At 39.4% G+C, this 22,163-nt stretch overlaps 1 protein-coding gene and 1 long non-coding RNA gene across 2 annotated transcripts; one reads left to right on the forward strand and one right to left on the reverse strand.

The window, feature by feature from the left end:
- Positions 1-886: 886 nt before the first annotated feature.
- recql5 (RecQ helicase-like 5) lies at positions 887-20,168 on the reverse strand. The gene is made up of 19 exons (XM_084744501.1): positions 20,031-20,168; positions 19,685-19,806; positions 17,741-18,253; positions 16,042-16,138; positions 15,837-15,948; positions 14,948-15,110; positions 14,765-14,847; positions 6,786-7,004; positions 6,589-6,682; positions 5,988-6,024; positions 5,842-5,900; positions 4,732-4,801; positions 4,534-4,658; positions 4,281-4,457; positions 3,593-4,197; positions 2,364-2,409; positions 2,052-2,273; positions 1,886-1,958; positions 887-1,802 (listed from the first exon to the last, which is right to left on the reverse strand). The coding sequence occupies exons 1-19, from the start codon at positions 20,125-20,127 to the stop codon at positions 1,678-1,680; spliced, it is 3,039 nt and encodes a 1,012-aa protein (XP_084600627.1). The 5' UTR covers positions 20,128-20,168; the 3' UTR covers positions 887-1,677.
- Positions 8,325-13,852, forward strand: LOC146309948 (uncharacterized). Its single transcript, XR_014772457.1, has 3 exons — positions 8,325-8,803; positions 11,034-11,152; positions 12,805-13,852. It is a non-coding gene; the product is annotated as an uncharacterized LOC146309948 (long non-coding RNA).
- Positions 20,169-22,163: the final 1,995 nt, after the last annotated feature.

Raw genomic sequence — 22,163 nt, forward strand, 5'->3', positions numbered from 1 at the left:
CACTGCAGCAAATATTGTTAATATTTAAGCAGCAAAAGTAAAAACTGTAATTCTAAACTTAACAGGCCAGAGTTAACTCTGCTGCTGTGTCTCGTATGTAAAGGCGCACACAGCCTCTCTCTCTCTGGGGAGATGTTTCACCCTAGTTCAGCCACCTGCAACTTATCTGAAATTTATCAGAATGTTAATTTTTATGGCCCGACCCACGCTATCTGGAGATCAAGTACAGTACCTGCAGTTTTAACTGTGGTCCGCACATCTCTATTCCATGTCATGTGATCCAGTAACTTCAAATCGATGTCAAATTGTATTAAGCTACCTGAAATACTTTCTAGGTCCTGTGGGATAGCTTCTGGTGTGCACTGGAAACCCAGAATTTTTTTTTACCCATGTCCCCTTAGGGCCTCCATAGTTTCCATTTGATTTCCAGCTCAGTAAGTAAATCAACTTGCAGAGACTTGAAACATGTTTTAGGATGACATGAAAAACTGTAATATCTTAACAGCTCCACACTGCAGTGAAATAAACGAAGACCAGTTACTGTAGAAGAGTAATTTAAAATCGCATGAGGTGTACACAGTTTTAAGCTAAATGATATCTTCAGTATTTTTCAACCTGAAACATATTTTTCCATGTTTTTGAGTGAATAATGGGGACATTTTTTTAAAAATTGGGTCCAGTATTGAACAAGACAGCTGCAGCCATCAGCTGTGAAGCTGGCCACTATGTAATCCTCATGGTTAATTGCAAAATGTCAGAGTAAATCCACTGGAAGTGCTTGTTGTTGCCACTGACAGGCTCAGACTGTTATTGTAAGTGTCTGACAACACTGTAGAAAGGATCGAGAGAAACAGTAAGATATTTTTGTTTAACCACAAAATGCCAAACCCACCAGTCTCCATTTACAGAAAGAGCGACTTTATCATCATGTTGATTCAAACTGGACAGAAACAAAATAAAACTCAGCTAAAAAGTCTTGGCCAAAATATTCACACGTCTACCTCGGTGAATAAAGGGTTTATTGTGACCAACCACCCAGAGTTGGTGACTGCTGGGGCTGTGGAAAGACGAGCCAAGAAGTTTACAGCGATTCTGTTTCTGTTGAGTTTGAATAAATTGTGTTTTACAAAGACAAAATTACTGTTTTTGTCAATGGAGTCTGGTCACTTTAAACAGAGTGATATAGTCGCTGTTTCTGGTTAAACAAAAGGATCTTACTCTGTCACAAAAGGTCTCTCTCTGTAGTGATCCTTTCCATAATGCTGTCATAACAATCCAAGCCTGTTACACAGCAACAATTTCCCATCTGCTGGCTGCAACTGAACCAATTTAAAAATGTTCCAATTAGTCAGTTAGACAAAAAAACATGGGAAAAAAGAGTCCAGGTTGAAAAATACTTTAAGCCTTTAACGTGCTCAAATATAAAGAACATTTGTCATGTTAGTATGCACAGTTTTACCTCTGCTCTCTCAGGCTTTAATAGTCCACGTGTTATTGCTTAATTATCGAAATAAGCTTCTGTAGCAGCAACGAGCTCGGAAAAAAGCAGCAAATCCACATATAACCAGGTCACAGCAGACGTCTGTAGCGAAGCCTGAGATCACTGGAACGAGAAAAGCTTAGGCACTGACAAAGAGACAGGGTTGGACCCTAAAAATGGCTACGTTTCCCTTCCCATCATTCGTTGTTCTCTGTGGTTTTAGAGCTGTGCAGTCTTTTAAGGTGCTTCCAGTCCGCCTCGTTCTCACAGCGTTGGACTCTGCTGAAGAACTTCTTGATGAGAGCCTTGGCTTCGGCTTTCACTGCACACACAGAGACGAGCATTAGAGATGAGTCCATCACATGCAGCAAAGCACGAGTTTTAGATGATTTATCCCCCGCTTACCTTGGCCTTTCCCCCGACTACTCCCCTCTGCAAGAAGGTGAGACAGGTAGCGGGCGAAGGACTTGAACAGCTCCTACAACCAAAGAAGGCGACAGCTGAGAGCTCGACGGCAAACAAATGGAACTCTTGATGGAAATGAGGATGCTGAAAACTCCACCTCTCTCACCTTGGTGGCAAACTTTCCCTGAGTGTAAAAAGGGTCCAGGTAGCGGACCACGATATCAGCCGCCTCCTTCAGCGTCACGGGTTTGGGCGGCTCGTTAACGGGGTGCAGGGCCCTCTCCTGCACGTTAGGGTTGAAGGTGACCCTCCTCCTGCTGCTGTCTGCAGGGCGGCTGCGCTTCGCTGGAGGAGGAGACTCTCTGTTCACCTTCACATCGTTCGTCACCTGGACATACGCACACATAAACACAAATACCATCAGACAGTGAGGAGGAAATACATCTTCAAAAACTGGAACAGAGAAACAGATGCTTACCTCTGCTATTAGAGGTGCTCTAGTTTCTTCTTCTGGTTTGTCCTGTCTGTGTCACAGAAAATAATGTCAGGGTTCAATGTTTATGTTTTTTTCCACTTGCACAAAGTCTGTAAAAATTTGTTTTATTTATTAATGGTTATAAAATAACAACAAAGGCTAAAGTGAACTGTCATCCTTAATCTGAGGCAATAATACCTATGAAAAAAAATTGTAAAAGTTGTCCATCTCAGTTTCTCAGAAGTCCAAAGTGATGTCTTTAAAGGGACAGTTCACCCCAAAATAAAAAATACATATTTTCCCCTGGTCTGTAGTGCCATTTATTTGTCCAGATTTTTTTTGGTGTGACTTGCAGAGTTCTGGACATATCAGCTGTAGAGATGTCTGCCTTCTCTCCAATATAATGGAACTAAATGGCACTGGTCCTATTGTGCTTAAAGCACTAAAATACACATTTCAAAAATTTAAAACCAGTGCCTTTTTTCCAGAAATTTTGACTCGATTACTCAAGATAATCCACAGATCTGGTTTTGAGCAGTTTCACAGGAACTACTTTCTTTCTACAGTGGAATCTACCAAAACTACTTTCTTTATTCTACATGAAACTGCTCAGTTTTCTTGCCAATTATTGGTCCATGCGGGATAATGATTTGAACAGATACAGTAAGTCAATCAAATTTCAAATCTTGACCATTAATATGTACCCAGGAAATTTAAAGGTTTGAGTAGCCTGAGTATCATTAGTATATAGACAAAATAACAGTTATTTTGAGTTTAGGATAGGGTCTAAACTATCCTAACTTAGCATTCCTAATTTCTTGTTTGGACCGTTCTGTAAAAGCTACGTTCTTATGCTAAGATTTTTTCCTAAATGCACTTATGAAATATGTCTCTGAAACACCAAAAATCCTAAATGTCATCCTAAAGTGAGATAAGATAGGATTTAATCATTTGGAAGTTTCTCTAATGAAGCCCCAGACTCCTTTTCCAAAAACTTTACCTCGGAGAACACAGGAGTTGCTGGTCTACCGCTGCCTTGTTCTGTTTGTGTTGTCGTGTGACTTTTGGTGAATCCAAACTAACGTTTCAAAACACAAAAGTCACACAACAGCACAAACAAACTAACAGATTGAGCCATCTACTGTAGGTAATACACTGACTGTGGACAAGAACCTCATACAACCCTACTTCAAAAACTATCCCTTCCTGATGCTCTGTTGAGGGTTTCTTACTCTGTATTGTCTTTAAATGTGTCTTGAGGCTGATCCAGCTCCATCATCTCTGTTTTATGTGTTTCCTCCTCTTTACTATCATCATCACTTAGAACTATGACGTCTTTTTTACTTTCTTCTTGAATCATGTCCTGAGTCTTTGCCTCCACAGCACTGATCTCCTCATCCTCCACAGTGACAGGCGAGTGTTCCCACTGGCCGTTGTCGAACTGTTCTTCTACTTCTTGAGGGACCACTGCGGTAGAATGAGATAACGTAGCATCAAGTCCCTCCTCCGCCACCTGCTCCTGGATTCTCTCAGTCGTTTGTTTCTTCACAAAGTACTGGGAAATGTTGCGAGAACTCTTTGCCGCTTCCGCTAGCTTCTGCTGCTTCTTGCTCATGGCTTTTCCTGCCTTCGTCGGACTGCTGAGGGAGGCAGCGGCAGCGTTTGCCTTAGCTCTGATAGATGACGTTACCGCCGAGGATACATATGCATTCATGTCACCGGAGCCTCCTGAGCTGTCGTTGTAAAATCCACCGCTCTCTGTCTTCAGGAGATCCTTTGCAGTCTGGAAGGGGTTGGATGAGCCCCTCTGGCCTGCTCCTACCCTCTTCCGCTTCATCTAGAGCATTAACGAACCAAAAAGAAAACATGTTAATACCTGAAGAGTCCAAATGTGAAAGTGTGTAGTAAAGTGGATCTTACAGAGTAGATCTCAGATGCAGATGTGAACCCATGCAGCTCCTCAGGAAAAGAGGAAGAAGAAGAGGGTGCTTCCTCTAAGAGTTTAGACTCAGTTTCTCTGCTGCTGCTGTTTGCCATGTCACTCTCTCCTCTTTCTCCTCCGACTGAACCGGTTTTCGTTTTCTTCATCTCCGATACCTTAAAAACAACACATGAGTTCAGGAGTAGATCTTCCACCAGCAACGCTGTGACAAGCAGAACAGTCAGCGGTTACCTTCTTCAGGACGGCAGCTTTGTACAGGTTGGACGACTTGCTGCTCTTGAAGACCTCGTATTCGATATCCACAGCTAAAGACAGGTTGTCACCACTGAGAGAGGACATGAGACATGAAAGACAATGCAGACCAACATTTCTGCAGGAAATTAACTATGTATATAGATGATGTTTGAAGCATGTGTCTGCATGATTACTTGAATGAGTCTCCTGCCCTCTGGTGGCCATATAATGCCTCCTGCAGCAGACACAAGCAGTGCTCTCTGGCCTGAAATAGCATATACAGTACATGGTTCATTAAAGGAGAAATCGAATAGAAGAAACACATTTAATCCACCGATTTAACCCATCAGAGAGACACTGATCATTTGAAAGAGATGTTTCTGCAACCCAATATAATATCAAAGCTAAAATGAGTAAAACTCCTACACTTTTGTATTCAGAAATACTGTCATTACGATTAAGTGTTTTAGTTGCGTGCATTTAATATTATATGTAATATAATATATCATATTTTCTAAAATCTTTATATTTGGTTCAGTGAAATCATTTACCACAGGGGTTTTTAAAGTTTAAGACTGAGGCCTCCCCTCAGACAAAGCTTGGCAAAAGACCCGCCATAGGAATTGAGCAAAATTAACTGACGGTATTTAGTTTCGCTTTAATTTTTAGATGTGTACAGGATCACAGTTTTGTTATTTGATCCCATAGACACTTCACAATTGAGCAAAACAACTGTAACTGTAAAACTAAAAGTGTTTTTGGTATAGGATATAGAACTAAAAGTTCGCTAAATATAATAAATTGAGAAAGACAAAAAATCTCCATGTATGAGAAGCTGAAAACACCTCTTTCTGCTATTTCTGTATGAAAAACTACTTTGACAATAAATCAGTAATCAAAAAAAAAATTCCCTGAATGACATTTTAGTTGGGCAATCCTTATTATTGAGCACAGACACGACTATCTCTGAACTCTCTTTAACCACACATTTAGGGTCTCATTTGACAAATGATGTAATATTTTTCACTTCCATCCACTGACTGTTCAGACCCTCCCCCAGTGAGGACTCAGATAGTGAGTGAAGCTGCAGATTCAGCTCACATCGCCCACTTTTACTGGACAAAATGTTGTACTGTAATACACAGATGAGCCTGAGTGGCAGTATTGTTTGTTGCTTGCATCAGCAGTGGGGCTCTACAGTCTGTCTTCACTTCTCACAATAACAGATGAGTCACTGGATTCCTGCAGACGTGTTAATGAGTGCAGCAGGTATGAGGAATGTGGGTGAGGAGTGCTGTGTCGTACCTTCACTGTGAGCCTGGGGATCCTCTGACTGCTGGCCTCTCTGAGTGGACAGTCAGCATCTACACAGCAGGACACGTTGGTTATAAAACAAAACTAATGAGCCAGGATATTCTTTCATAATCAGTTTATTCTTCTATTCACATTACCTGGAGGAACAAAGTCTTCCCTCGGAGCATCCATTCCCTAAAGAAACAGACACAAGGTCAGTCTCACACAGTCACTAAAACAAAGTAACTTCCTGGAGAATCTCGCCACCTGTATGTTCAAGTCATATCTGTTTCAATGCATAACTGAGCTTATATGGCATTTTGGGGTGATATATCTCTTTAACCTGGGGGATAGATTATTGTAAGAGATTTAAATAAAGTTCTGAATGGTGTGGCATCAGAGTGAAATTGCCTCCGTCCCATCATCGCACCTCCTAATCTCTCATTTGTTGTTTAAGTCTCTTTGTTGTTTCTTTCTCATATTTAACAATCATGGCATTCCTGCTTTTGTGGATGTTATAATGTGAACAGGCTCCTCTTGGACCTGGTGAGGAATAGTGTTGCTCCACAGAACATGTGGGAGCAATTTACCACGATTCTCACTAACAGGGGCCTCCACAGCCCTGTACCTTCATGCTGCCAACAGCTGGAGTGCAGATGTACAAAGACACAACACAAGCAACTGCACTGAGTTGTTCTTCTAGTTGCAGAAAATCTACATTTCTACCTAGAGTTGTGTGCGTTGATGATTATGATTCACCTTCCGCAGGTTCATCTGCTTCTTGAAGAGATCAGAAAACTCCTTTTTCCTCTTTGTGGCATCTTCTTCACCATCGTCATCTCCTTCATCATACCTGCAAGGTGTGATGTCAGCCTCAAAATCTACATGTTCACCAATAGTTTACCCCATGCTGGACAAATGGAACTTTTTCCACAATATCAATGAAGTTGTCCTGCCTTTCAAAGCCGTAGCCCTTCTTCCCTCCTTCATAGACATCCCGCTGGAAACCGAACGGTCCTGTGGGCTCTTTGCTCGCCGCTTCAGTCTTGGTGCTGAGCGCGGCTGCCCTCTCCAGCTGGGCTCGCACAACTTTGGGGTTGCGGCAGTAGTCGCAGGCACCTGCACAGTTTGGTGGCTTGTTCCCAAAGAACTTGGAGATAGTGGCATGGCGACAACTGGTGAGAAGAACAAGCAATCCAGATACTGAAAGTTACAACACATCAGCAAAATAGATGCAAGACAGTCTGGGTTACATATTAAGAGTCAGCAAACATTTCTTCATCATACATTGACCATCTAGTGCAGTGGTTTTCCCACTTTGTCTGCCTAAGGTACAGCAAAGGGCAAGCCAGAATCTCAAGGCATACCTGGATTAATTGAAAAGCAAAATATCCTCTATAACCAACATACCCAATGGAGGCAATGAGTATTAGCCAATCAGAGTCTGAGTTCCTAGAGTGTGGGTAGGAAAAATATGAGGCATCAATCAATCAGGGCCTTTGATGTGAAACTTTTGATAATTCCCACTGGAGTTGGGTGATGTCCACCAAATTGGCATATGAGAGTGTCCACAATGAAACACTGCGATGGACAGTGATATTATTGCTGGATCTAAAAGGCTCTCTGTCCCTGCACCACATGTCTGTAACTTAGTTGTGTTCAAAAAGAAAAAAATACAATACGACACAGAGATGTAGTGCAATGAACAGCAGAAACAGCTTCTTTTTTTTTTCTCTCTCGCTTCTTTTCTCTCCCACATGTCAAAAATAGAACTCAGGCAACAACTGTATGGCAACTGTGAGGGGACACACTACCAAAACTACAGAAGGCTTTTAAATCACAATGTTACGATGGTGGTACACCAATACCAATATATTTGTGATAGGTCCATATTGGGCCAATACAGCTGTAATTGCAATAATAACACTGTTTGGGAACCACTAATGTAGTGCATGATTGATCTATTGCTTATTGTGTAACCATCACACATGACTCTGATCAATGTTTCTGTTATGAAATAAGTCAAACAGGGCTCCCACATCACATGAAATAAAAAGTAAAGTTGTCTAACAATCACAAAACTAAAAGTAGAACCATTAGCCAAAATGCTGCCTTCATTGTACTCCTACTATAAATTCTTTACAGCTAATTAAATCTTGATTTGGGAGGTAATTGGTGTTATTTTCCTACAATTTTAGGGTTTGAATACAATACTCCCTTTCATTTCTAGTGTAAGCAACCCTTGTTTCTGCGCTTTATGTTTCTTAATAAAATCACAGCTTTAGATCTTCTTAAATGAAAAAAAGCCTCTTCTGTATCAGATCCATATTCATGCAAATACACATAACGACACAAAGAGTCTGTTTAGTAACCAGCCACTTTAACAACATACTAACGACTTTGCTGGGAATGGAAACGTGGTTTGCACAGCCGTGAAAGAGAGTGGAACAGTTTCATCAGAGGAGGAGGAGGGGAGAGACAGAGAGGCACACAGAGACTCTGTGAAGCAACAGTCATTCCCAGGCAGGACCTCTAAAGAGAAAGCAGCTCTGGGGGCAGACAAACTTAAGTCAGGCACAGCAGACAACTACTGTGTGTGTCGCTACAAAAAGCCAATGATGAAGAAGAGGAGAGCAACAAACTCGAGGACCAAAGGAAAGTAATCTTAAGCGGCATGGAGGACACTCTTCCTCACTTTTCCTTCACTCCTCATGCAGAGAGTCATCAGGAATTATCCCTCCTCCTCATCCTAATCTCGACCTGACTGCTAATCTGCGTCTGTTAGTCTGAGGGCTCCTCCTCTGGATGACGTCTCAGCAACAGATAAAGAAACTCAGTGATGAACATGACATTTCTTCCCTGAAGGAGTTACCTGCCTGCCACCTTCTCCTCATCAACTGGTCTGCTTACCTCTTTTGTCAGTCAGTCTGGGCTGGGCCGAGTGAGTGAAAACAACAGAGAAAAACTCCCACAGGTAAGTGTCTTTCACTGTGAATGTGTATGTGCAACTTTAGTTTCAGAAACAATGTACCTGAGAAATATCCCAGGGTGAGAGGAATGTGAAGAATGTGTTGAAAAATACTTACTAAGGACATGTAAGGTGCAAACATACAGTGGAAAGTGGAACTATCCTGCTTTAAAATAACAAGTGCAACTCTGTAGTTACAGCAATTGAATTTTTAACAGATAAGTGTCTGAGGAGTTAAACCTAAGCAAAATTTAGTCAGGTCATCTGACACACTGGCTAAATAACTAGATATGTTTCTAAACTGATGACAGCCTCCAGTTTGGCATTTGCATGTTCGCAACATCTCAAACTGCAGTTCAAAAGGCTCTTTCAGGTGATTTCTGCTGCACTAAAACCACAAAGTTGCAGCTGGAATCCACAAAATATCATGAAAACACTGAGTAGCATTCAGTATGCAGTATTACTGTATACAGCAGCCCTGCAATGAAGCTTAGCTCCATGAAGGCTAGAATATGCAGCTTGTGTTTAAAAAGTTGTGTGGTCACCAGCCCTTTGCTAGGAAGTTAGACAGTGAACTAACAGGTCTTACTAGGATACAATGGAACTTTTTTATGCTATAGGCCTCATACCTTTGGGACAAAATAACACCCATAACCCGTAAAGGAATATTTTGACCCCAAAAGAAAGTTTTGATATTTTAGGAAGTTTGCTGTTTTGCAGTGAGTTAGCTTAACTTAGCACGGCTAATAGCAAGAAAACTGTAAACAGAGGAAACAGCTATCCAGACTCTATCCAAAGTCAGTAAAACCAGCCTACCAGCACCTCACAAAGCTCACTAAATAACACTCATTTAATCATTAACGTTCTATATCTTGTTTGTTTAATTCACACAAAAAATTAAGTGTAAAAATTAGGGCCTGAACAATACTGGGATTTTTGGGGCCGATGCTGATATCAATTGATATCGATAAATCTGTCACTATTCCTTATACAGAATATAATATACAGAATATAGAATTTTTCATAAACACACGCTTTTTTGATCCCTGACAAAGACATGAAATGGAGGCAGCAAATTTTACTTTTACATGTATTTTATATAATTATATGTAACTATAAATTTAAAATAACACAACTAAAACAAGATTATATATATATTAAACCGAAAAAGGATCAACTATTTACAGAATGTTGCTTGTAAGGAAACAAATAAAAACCACCTGCATTATTTTCTGTTATATTATAGGCACATATTGGACAACATATATGGTGATAATGATTAAACCGATATAGCTGTTAATATCACGCCAATAATATTGGTTGACAGATGTATTTTGATATTATCGGCCATTTTACAGTTGCTAGGTAACCAGTGGTGATTCCAGAAAATTTTGCTTCCCCAGAAAATAAATAATCGGTCAGTGCAAAATGTAGCTGCAGCTGACTAGCTGAACAAAAACTATCCACCAGCCTCTGTAAATCTCAATAATTAAGCATGCTCACCCAAATGTTAAACTATTCCTTTAACATTGTAATCAACTGTATTGTATAATACAGTGTTGGTATTACTTTGTTTTGTGCCTTCCAAAACCAGCAACAAGCTGAGCCCACAGATTGTCACACCCAATGCCATTTCATTCACTGTCGAGAGCAACAACACAGTCAACAGTAAATCACGTAGAACTTGACACTTGAGCACCGCCCAGTAAAAACACAGGACAGTCTAATGCATGGAAACACAAAGAGACAGGTGACAGACGGGTGTATAAGAGCTGAACACAGAGATGTTGTTAAATGGTCTTGCAGAAAGCCTGGCAGAGGATTAAACTGTTAGTTATTCTGAACTACCCTAAACCACCAGCACCGCCCCCTGTATCATTACTCTGGTAAACAGATTCACTTTCAGACAGACTTGGCTGGACAAAACACATGCCTCACATCTGTGCATTCCCCATTCCCACTGTAATCCTCCCATCTTCTCTTCCAAAAAGAGCCACAGGTTGAGAAACTGTAAACAGCACTTCATCGTGTTCATATACAAAAAGTTTTAAGTCATGTGTTTGTCCCAGCCAGGACAAAGAGGATAAGTAAGTCAACACACCAGCCACTCAAGGTGTCAAGAAAAAGGCAACAGGAGTTATATCCTGATGATACAAATAAACGAGATACTGTGTAAACCAAACTCAAGCGTGACCTTTTCACTGTAAACACCTCCAGCTCCTTTCTGTCCTATTAGGATGGATGCCAGAGAAGAGACACTGAACCTCCTGAACAGGATATGGCTCAAGCTGCAGGGTCTGCCAAACGCCTCTCCTGTGGAGCTGGGAGCCTTCTTCGTCCTCCTCATCTTCATGTGTGAGTCTAGACTAGCAAGCTTCTGTGCCAATTTGCACTTGCCCCTGTACCAATTGTTTTATTAGGTAATCAAAGTACAACAAAGACTAAAGTCAACTGTCATGTTTAATCTAGAGCTGTAATGTATATAAAATGTCAGAAAATAGAGAAAAATGTCCATCACAGTTTGTCCAAGTAAATGTCTTTAAATATGTATATAAATCTAAAGTAAAAGATATTAAGTTTAAAATGTTAATAAATGAAGAGAGGCTAGAAATCTCCATATTTGGGAGGCTAAAAACAGCATTTTCTGTCATTTTGCATGAAAATTACTTTAACAATTGATTGATTGTCAAAATAGTTTAATTCCTTTTTACCACTTGCCCAGTCAGGCAAGCCAACATGGCATTTACTTGCCCCAGGCAAATGGTCAAGCCTTTTCTTGAGCACTTGGGGTGGGCAATTTGGCCACAAAATTATATCACAATCTATTTAATCATCATCACGATCCACAATGCAAACTGAAATCTTTTTTTCAGACTATAGCCAGATTTGAAATAGTTTATGTATTTCTCAATTTGTACAATAGATGAATACAAGAAGAATACAAGAGTTTAATTTTAAGAAGAAGCCAAAATGTAAAATAACACTTTTCAAGTACTCACAACTCAGTTGTGTTGTTTATGTCACCCACTGAAGAGCCATGTGAAGTACTCCATCCAATCAGCACAGCCATCAAGTTGGCTAAATCAGTCTATTGGTTTATTCACGTAACTCTGTTCCACTAGTCAGTGAGGTTTTGAGTTTAGAAACAGAGCTAAGACGACATTAAATACATCAATCTCAATGATTCCCCTGAAAAGTAGATTTGGAAGCCTTCAAGACTGATCAAAGCTGAAATCAGCAGATTACTCTCACTCTCAATTAATAAAAATTTTGAGGGCTCCAACAACTTTTCCGAAATGAAATTCAAGCACTTTTCAAACAATTTAAAGCTTTTCCTGCACCTTACAGCTACAGTAAGTAATGTTCAAATATACACAAACTCAAAATGATTATTTCACATTAAATCAGATATTACTGTGGTATTAACAACTCATGTTTCAAAATGTGTCACCTGTCTGTAAGTGGACTTGGCATCCTATATGATACCAAACAATTACTCAAACAATCACTGGAATAAATAACTTCAATTTTATTAAAATCTTTCTTTCTAATTAATTTTTCGTTTTTAATTCAACGCTCATTGAAAAGTCACCCTCCCAGCATGTTGTGGTCTGTTAGTCTCCCACTCACTGTTCCATCAGGACATCAAAAAAGACCAACAGATCACACTATAATAAAGCATAGCTACATACACAGAATCGTATGCTAACCTCAAGCAAGACTGTCTTCTTTTTGTGCAAAAGAAAAAAACAATTATGCCCTCGCAGACTTATTTTATTTCTTTATCTAAAAGGTGAACTATTCAGTCAGATTTATTATGAGAGTAATGCGATTACAATCTCAAGCAGTTTTACACACTTCCAAAATCAAAGCACTTTTCAAACCTTGAAAACACTACACTAAAATTCGAGTGTTTTCAATGATTTTCAGCACCTGTACAGACAATTAATTTCTCTTTTTTAAAGAGTGAGCGGGTCATGATGCAGTGTTTATTTGCCCTCCTGCAGTGGTAGTCCTGCTCATGATGGTGCTGACCTGCGTGACCTGCTGCTGCTGCTGTCGCAAGACCAAGCCGAAGGAATCGGACATCTGAGCAAATGTTTCCACACACAGGGACACCAAACAGGACACGGTGCAAAACACCACTGTGGCTATAACCAACAGACATTCAAGACATTTCTGTGAGTGAAAATCAGGGTGTGTACAGTGGCACCAGAGGAGCCCAACCCTTGGGCAACAAAGCTCCTGACAAACACGGAGAAGGATGTCTGCCAAACACACCTGCCTCAGCTGCCAGGTTTTCTGGAGAATCTACATTCCCGGAAGCATCCCTGAATTTTACAGGACAACAACTCAACAACGCTCCTGAGCTGAGGAAAGGGCAGAACCACCCCCAAGTATCTTTAATAATGTGGGCAAATACATGGAACATGAGCCATAAAAATGTGTATAATGATGTAAAAAAATATATGCTGGGTTCCACAGTGAGATATGAAGAGGAAAGCCAATCTGTTTTGTTAATATCTTTCTAAATTTAACTGTGCCATCCTTAAGAAATGAGAGCTGGCAATCAGACTTAGTTTGTCTAACAAGATCCTCCTGATGGGGGGGAGCTGTTCTCAACCTGAGAGCGCTCCCTGACACTTGACAACCAAGACTCAAAGAGAGATCAAGTCTGCCCTCTGCTGTACACAAACTAAAATGGACTATGGTTTTATTTTGGAAAGTAAAGCCCGTATGTACAAACTCCAGTTCCAAAAAGGTTGGGACACCATGTAAAAAGAAAATAAAAACAGAATGCAATGATTTGCAAATCATGTTTCAACCTATATTCAACTGACTACAGCACAAAAACAAGATATTTATGTTCAAGCTGATAAACTTTATTGTTTTTTAAATATACACTCATTCTGAATTTGATGCCTGCAGCATGTTCCAAAAAAGTTGCGACAGGGACATGTTGACTTCTGTGTTACATCATCTTTTCTCTCAACAGCACTCAGTAGGTGTTTAGTAACTGAGGACAGTAAATGTAAAAAAAATTTAAAGTGAAATTCTTTCATTTCAATTCTTGCTTGATATACTTCAGGTGTTCAACAGTTTGGGGTTTCTGTTGTGCTTCATAATGCACAAAACACATTTTCAATAAGAGACAGGTCTGTGCTGCAGACAGGTCAGTCTAGTACCTGAGCTCTGCAGAATGTGTCTAGTGATTGTCTCGCTGAAATAAGTAGGAACATGTCTGAAAAAGACATCTGGATGGCAGCATATGCTGCTCCAAACCTGTATGTGCCTTTCGGCATTAATGGGGCCTTCACTCATGTGTTACCCATGATGCCTTGCACACTAACACAACCCCATACCATCGCAGATGTTGGCTGTTGAAGTTGGCGCTGGTAACAATGTGGATTGTCCTCGTACAGTTTTTCACACAGCGTTGAACTTCGCCTCATCCATGCTTGTGAACGACTGAGTGTTTCAAGGATGCCTCTTTAATACCCAATCATGATACCATCACCTATTACTAATTAACCTCTTTACTTTTTGAATGTTCCAAACAGCTGTTTTTGAGCTTTCTACAACTTTCCCAGTCTTTTGTTGCTCCTGTCCCAACTTTTTTAGTGTGTTGCAGGCATCAAATTCAGCCTAAGAGTATATTTACAACAAAACAAAGTTTATCAGTTTCAACATTAAATATCTTGTCTTTGTACTGTGTTCAAATGAAAGTCGAAAAGATTTGCAAATAATTGCATTCTGTTTTTATTTACATTTTACAATGAATCACAACATTTTTAGAGTTGTGGTTTGTTATGTGCTTCATGTATAAAACTGTTTGTTATATATGCACTTTTGTACAAAAGGGTGAAGACATTATGTAATGATGTGATACTTTGACTCTACAAATCATTTGTATGTAATAAACAAAAAGTGACTTTCATGCATGTGTGCACTGAACGCTTTACTTACGCTTCTTGCTCACAGTACAACACCATGGCTTCAAAGTCTGTAATGGCTGTTTTGTCGGCCGGATTTGCTGAGCCACGTTTTTCCTGTGAGCAAGTTTGCAAAGTGTTCATAAACCTTGAAACTACGCTGAACATTATTTATAGAACCTCCTCACATTTTGAGTTCTCATGTTATTATGCTGACCTGTCTGCGCCCGACCTCCTGCCGGATGAGGAAGTTCATTTGTTCCTTATCTTTTGGGGAGTAGTATGTGCGACAGGAGGAGGGAAGTCCGTCTCTCCCAGCCCGCCCAGACTCTTGGTAGTAACTGGCCAGGGACTTCGCCAGGTTCCAGTGAGCTACAAACCTGCAAGGTGAGACAAGTTCATTTATATAGCACCATCCAGACACAAGGAAATTCAAAGTGCTTTACATAGCAAATAAAAAAAATCACACATTTAAAGTGCATTTAAAAAACAAAATGTAAAAGCAAGCAGATGCAAAGTTAAAAATTAAAGAAACTGCATTTAAAAGACAACAAAAACAAAAAGCGAAAGCAAACAAGATTTCATTAATAAGCAATTATGTGTCTACTTTAAGGGACAGATTCAGTAAACGATAGTGTTTGGAGCCCTGATTTAAATGAGATGACAGTTTCAATTGACCTCAAGGTATTCAGGAAGATTGTTCAACCGGCGGAGAGCAGAAAAACTAAAAGCAGCTTCACCTTGCTTGGTTTTGATCCTGGGAACAGGAATGTCCCTGATGACCTGAGGGGTCTGAGCGCTTCGTAACGTACAAGTAAATCAGAGGTGTTTTTAGGCCTGGGACCATTTAGTGATTGATAGACTAGTAATAGGATTTTAAAATCTATCCTTTGACACACAGGAAGCCAGCGCTGTGATTTATGAACCGATGAAATTTGCTCCACTTTCTTGGTGTTAGTTAGGAGTCTGGCAGCAGCATTCGGGATGAGCTGCAACTGTCTAATTAATTTTTTTTACCCAAGAAGACACCATTATTATAGTCCAGCCTGCTGAAAATAAAAGCATGAACAAGCTTAATAAAATACAGCAGTACCTCATTCCCTTACCTGACATTTGCCTTGTCTACTCCCATTCCAAAGCTGATGGTGGCCACAATAACCAGCACCTTCCCCTCCATCCACTCATTCTGGACCTCTGTGCGATCTCCTGCCTTCAGACCTGCAGTATAAAAGCAGAACTGATGTATTTAAAACCAAAACTTTTCATGTTTTCCAATCCTACAACTTACATGGAGGGGAAAAAAAGTCTAACCTGCGTGATAAGCCTTGGCCAAGACTCCAAGCTTGGTCAGCTGGTAAGCTACAGTTTCACAGCCTTCCCTGGTCCGACAGTACACAATCCCACAACCCTGTTCACAAACATTACACAGATATGGAAGGTTAAAGAAACCAGGGTTCTTACCCTCCTATTCAAGGGACAGATATAAGATAATAGTGGCTGATCACAGATCAATTGACATCAGTCTACATGACAGGTGACATGCAACCTAAAGGTGGGCAATATATCGAGATTTCATCGCTATCATGACATGAGACTAGATATCATCTTAGATCTTGTATTTCATTATATTGTAATATTACAGTGTGTTGTCTTTTCCTGAAAGCTACATTTCAATAAAGTGATGTTATTTTCTCTTACCAGACTGTTCAAGCTATTCTATTATTTGCTTTTACCCACTTAGCCATTATATCCATATTACTGATGATTACTTATCATTACTGTGTAAGACCCTAATATTTTGTGAAAGCACCATTAGTCATACCTACAATATTGTTACAATATTGATATTGAAGTATTTGGTCAAAATATTGAGAGAACATCACATGTTCACAGCATTTTAGAATTTATGGTATGTTATTTTTAGAGAAAATGTGTATATCAAGATGTATATTGTACTGCAGAATAGCCTAAACATATTGAGATATTATATATAAGCAGTATTGCCCAGCCTTAATGCAAAGTAGATGATTATGCTACATTTTTAAAAAATTAGGCTAGTACAAATATTGATATTTGAAAATTAAAAAAAATAATATATATCAAAACACAAAAATTTTACATTTTTATGAAGGATGCTTTAAACCAAGATATGTACTGAACTGACCTTTGTACAGTAAAAAGTGTTTCTATATGACCTTAAACATATTTTGATATTTGTGTACTGCAATTTCTTGTTGCTTATCCACTGGCATGTGCAGAAATATTGACATATATATCAATAAAAAGCTAATATAGGTTGATAAGACAGCTCACGTGACACCAGTCCTGAGAATTTATGTTTACATCCATCATATTGTTGCTGTCCAGTGAAAACCACTTATCTCCCAATTCAGTGATTGTGATTTCTTTAATAAAACTGAAGGAGGTAGTGCCCCTTCTTGAGTTGAGACAATTCTCATATTTCTGAAGCCAAACAAACCTTTTACAAAACCACCAGATCGTCTGAAAAATGCACTGCCACAAAGCTGAAACGTGGCTGTTTTTCTTAGCTAATGATAGGATGATATTTTCAAGGGATTTTCACTGGACAGTAAAAATTGTAATGCAATTGCAATGTAATTGTTCGATTCATGAGTTTTATCATTACCAGCAGCAGAAATGTTGGCTCATAAGAAACATTTTTTATCACTAGCAGAGAAATGAAGATGTGGTTTAAGTAATTTAGAAACAGTGATGCCATTACATAGATAGACGATGTGAAAGCACTTGATAGTTTGCTCAGCTCAGTAATTACCATACATTAAAGTTCAAACTATATCATAAAGAATCCTTATTAAAAAGATGTTTTTATATCATGTGTTTATGTACACAACTGAATAAAGGCTGATATTATCATTATTATTTTTTAACGCTCAAATATATGTAGATATTGGTTGGATGAATGAGGGCTAGCAGGTGATGATCTGCCATCCCACACAAACAATCCCAACACCCCACAGAGTCGGCCAACCTGTCCATTGTCCAGTGCCAGTGAGTTCTTGATGAAGGCGTGGAGGTGGACGTAGGGGTTTGGCAGCAGCTCCCTGAAGATCACATCGTAGTGCAAGTTACTGCGGAAGACAGGTGTGACAAAAGACAGTGGTGAGCGCAGCCCCAGGGACTGAACTATGTCCTCTTGTACATTCTTGGGCGCTGTCGCCGTCAGGGCCAAACAGGGAACTCCCGGGAGGCGTGCACGCAGCCCGCCCAGTTTGAGGTAGTCTGGCCTAAAATCGTGCCCCCACTGAGAGACGCAGTGAGCCTCATCCACAGCCAGGTAAGACAGCAGGCCGCGGGAGCACAGGTCTGTCAGGCAGGGCTGGAAGGAGGGAGATGCCACCATCTCTGGGGTGATGTAGAGCAGCTTCAGCTTGGGGCTGCTGCTCCCCAAGTCAGCTAGGATCATACGCCGCTCGCCTGCTGCGAGCTTGGAGTTGATGGAGCATGCAGGGATGTTCAGACTCTGCAGGCGGTCCACTTGGTCCTGAAGGGAAACACAGGAGGGGATTAACACACAACTGATCCTTCTTAAGTTCTGCCCCTTTTGCTCTGTGCTCCAGTAACAGTTGAACAAGCTTGGTACCCCACTGAACCTCGGTCAACTTCGACCTTTCAACATTTTATAACATTAGGTATCAGATGTTAAAGAAATTAGGGTTGGACAATGTATCGATATTACATTTTGGTAAGGATGAAATGACAATAAAATTCATGACTGTGATAAAATTCCTATTAGTGATAACCTCATTTGATTGCTGCACTTTGAAAAACATGTATCAGGGGAACAATGTGTTGCAAATGCATACTCTATAATGAGTACTGCAGTCCAAAGAGTGAGTTGGAGCCACAGACATATACTAAATAGATAATATTCGAATTATGTTTTAAGCGACTTGTTTCCCTCGGCCTCTCGTCTCTAGACTTGAGGAAATTCTGCAGGCTGCAGGAACTCTACAGGAGCACAGGAGGTGCAGGAACACAGAAGGTTATCAGCTGTTTATTACTGTCAGTTGTCTGTACATATAAGGCTAAGCCCATTATCCTGAAAATAAAACCTGACTGCTGCAAAAATAAACACCCTGGAGTTAAAGCTCAGTGACTCACTGCTTGCCAGACTCATTTAACACGTTGCTCAATAACAATTGTAAACATCTATGGCTTTTACAAGATTATTAATGGTTTCTTATGAATCATAAACAGACACTAACTCATTTGGTGAAAATTAGGCATTAATTTTAACTCTAATAAATGTGAAATGGGCAAACAAAAATAGTTGTTCCAGCCAGGAACAGAGAGCTTTGTTATCAGAGAAGCCAGTACTTCAACCTAACATCTTTCCTTAACCTTTGTTGACATTTCTTGGTCATTTAATGATTTATTACAGTAAATATATTACAAATTTCTCCTTTAATATTGTCTGTATATTGTGATGTGAAAAGATATGAGCCTTTTTTTACTCTTATGGCAGTCAACATATTATTATTGTGTTTTGGACAAAACAAGACATTTGAGGACGTCAGCTTGGGCTGTGGAAAACAGTGATTAGCATTTTTTACTATTTACTGACATTTTACAGACCAAACCACTTTTCGATTAATTGAGAAAATAATCTACAGATTAACTGATGATGAAAATAGTCTTGAGCTGCAGCCATAATATTGTGATACCTGATTTTGTTCTCGTCGAGAGAATGTGTATATCCATACATATACTGTGTTTTAAAGAATAGTTTAAAGTTGCTGAGATACTATTTATAAGCCATAACAGCCCTAACAGAAGTATATAAAACTGAATATTTTTCTTTAATATCTTGTTTGATTGTTACATGGCACCCCTATGTATATACTTTGTATACAAGTTAGTGGCTTGAATTGACACAATAAGTTTATTTTAAAAAGAAAAAACTCTGACTGACCTGAATGAGAGCGATTAGTGGGGATATAACCAGAGTAATACCCTGAGCCAGGACTGCAGGCAGCTGGTAGCAGAGGGACTTTCCTGCTCCAGTGGGCATACACACGAACACGTCCCTGTCACCTACAGGAGGACAACACCAGTTAGACATTACTCTGTCTCTGACAACACGACCTGTGGGTGCTCATTCAAACTGAGCGACAAGTTGACATGTGAAGGAAAACACCAGTTAAGTTAAGTTAGCCTGTTGCTACAGTCTGTGGTTGCTACAAAGCTGCTAACGTCTGCTCGTTAACATAAAGTTAAACTAACACCACCGCAGATAAACAGAGTGTTTACTGACTCACCTCTGGTCACTGTTTTGACTACATCCTCCTGTAGTTTAGACCTAAAGCTGTCAAACCCAAAGTGGGTTTTTAAAGCTTGTTTTAAACTTGTTGTCATCGTTTGTAATTCTGTGAGGAACTCATATGAACCTCTCTGGCCACGTCGCACGCCGATGATGTCATTACAGTCGTGGAAGCTGAAACCGAAAATAAATACTTTTAAAAATCAGTGTTTGCGACCCCATGTGATTTATTTATATAGTCTATTAATCTATTTATTTCTTTATTTGTGCATATATATTTTTAGTATTTTTATTATTATATATTTTGTGACAGTGTGTTAGAGCTTTCTGATTGGTCCGATAGGTACGTGCCTTTCAGAGCTGCTGCACGCATGCAAATAATAAGGTACACAAGTTTTCCAATGTAATAATAAACTACTGGAAACATCTATTTCTAAGCATCATTGGGTTTAAAAGGAGTTATATTTTTGTTAGTGACCTTGTTGTTGATAACAGTAATTTTTAATTATTAATTATTATTAATTTTTAATTATATACTGTTCAGTCCTTTCCTGTTTATAAGCAGATAATTTAATCGTGTGATGAAGGCTATTTCTAATCCTATTTAATGAAACCCTTCATTTTCAAGAAATATTGAGACTATAACCCCTTTTGATGATAAATAGTAGTTACATTATGATTGCTCAATTCAACAATAAACATATGCAATTATAGTATGAGTAATAAAATTACTCCAGAGGAAAAACATTTTTACAGGTGCCGACTGGCAGAGGACATATTATTACCATATAAATTATTTATCAAGATTTTACACAATATATATCCAGCAAATTTATATCTGAATCTTTAGATCTTGAAAACAAATGCAAATGTTGCAACGGTGAACCTGAATTTTTACGACACATTTATTTTATCTTGGTATTCACTCAGGTTTTGGAGGATTGTATATTGTAAAAAGTTGAAAGAGTTGAAACCAAGACCTTTGCAGGTATGACAATGATCACATTTTCAAAGAGTTTATATTGTTATGGAAAAATTAGGTGTTTTATTACATACCCTAAAATACCTGTAATGTGTAGTCAGAGTCTTTCTTGAAGTAAAAGTAGTAAAACCCACTAGTAGAGGGAGGAGGCACATTTTCATTTGAAAATGTTTAGTAAATGGTCATTAAAAACAAAACGGTAAGGCGGTGCTTTGGCCCCATCCAGTGGTTGAAATAGTGTGGCTGTCTTGTTAATCATGTCACACACTCCACACCCCGGAGTTTCAACTTGACCTATTTGCTATATTTGAAACATGAAGAAGTCCAGAATCTAAAGTGAAGCTCAGAATTTGCTTGGATGAGCCACTGGTGGGAATGTAAGAGTTCAGAGTATCACAGATACACATAGGCTTACACTCTTAGAAATAAGGATTTCAAAAGAGTTCATTTGCTTCTGAAGAACCTTTTTTTTTTAAGAAAGGGTTTGTCAGTGGTCCTTTACAACACTAAGGGTTCCGTTAGCCATTTTTATCTAAATAACCCTTTTTTAGAACAAACAGTTCCTCAAGGTTTGTTGAAATCCTAGAACACTTCCATTAAGGGTTTGTTAAGGGTTTTTGTATCATTATATAAAGGGATTCTTGGTTAAATCCCCTGGAGGGTTTCTAGACAAGCCCCTTAGAATATAAAAAGGTTCCTGGTATTACTCCCTGAGTGTGTTCTAGATAAAGTCTTTGGAATATAGACAGGTTCACAATAGAACCCCTTGGTAGGCTCAAGATAAAACCCTTGAATTATAAAAAGGTTCTTGGTAGAACCCGCTGGGTGTGTTCTATTATAAACCTATTGGAATATGAAAAAGCCCTTGGTGGATTGTTGTTGGTACCTTTAGAAGGAGGAAAAGTTTTGGATAGAACCTCACGACAGATAAGTTCTCTGCAGAACATCTCATAAGGGGTTCTCAGTGGGACCTTTCACAGTTGGTTCAGCGATTCTACCAGGAACCAAAAAGCGTTCTCCAGTGGGGACAAGCTGAAAAACCCTTTATGGCTCTGGTTAGCATCTTTATTTCTACGAGCATGGGTGCTGCTTCTATCTTCCTCTGGTCCTCCACCGTGCCACCATGCTGTGCAGGTAAGTGGCTTCTGT

Source organism: Lutjanus erythropterus, chromosome 19 (genome assembly GCF_056507025.1).
Source record: "Lutjanus erythropterus isolate fLutEry1 chromosome 19, fLutEry1.hap2, whole genome shotgun sequence".
Classification (NCBI taxonomy): domain Eukaryota; kingdom Metazoa; phylum Chordata; class Actinopteri; order Lutjaniformes; family Lutjanidae; genus Lutjanus; species Lutjanus erythropterus.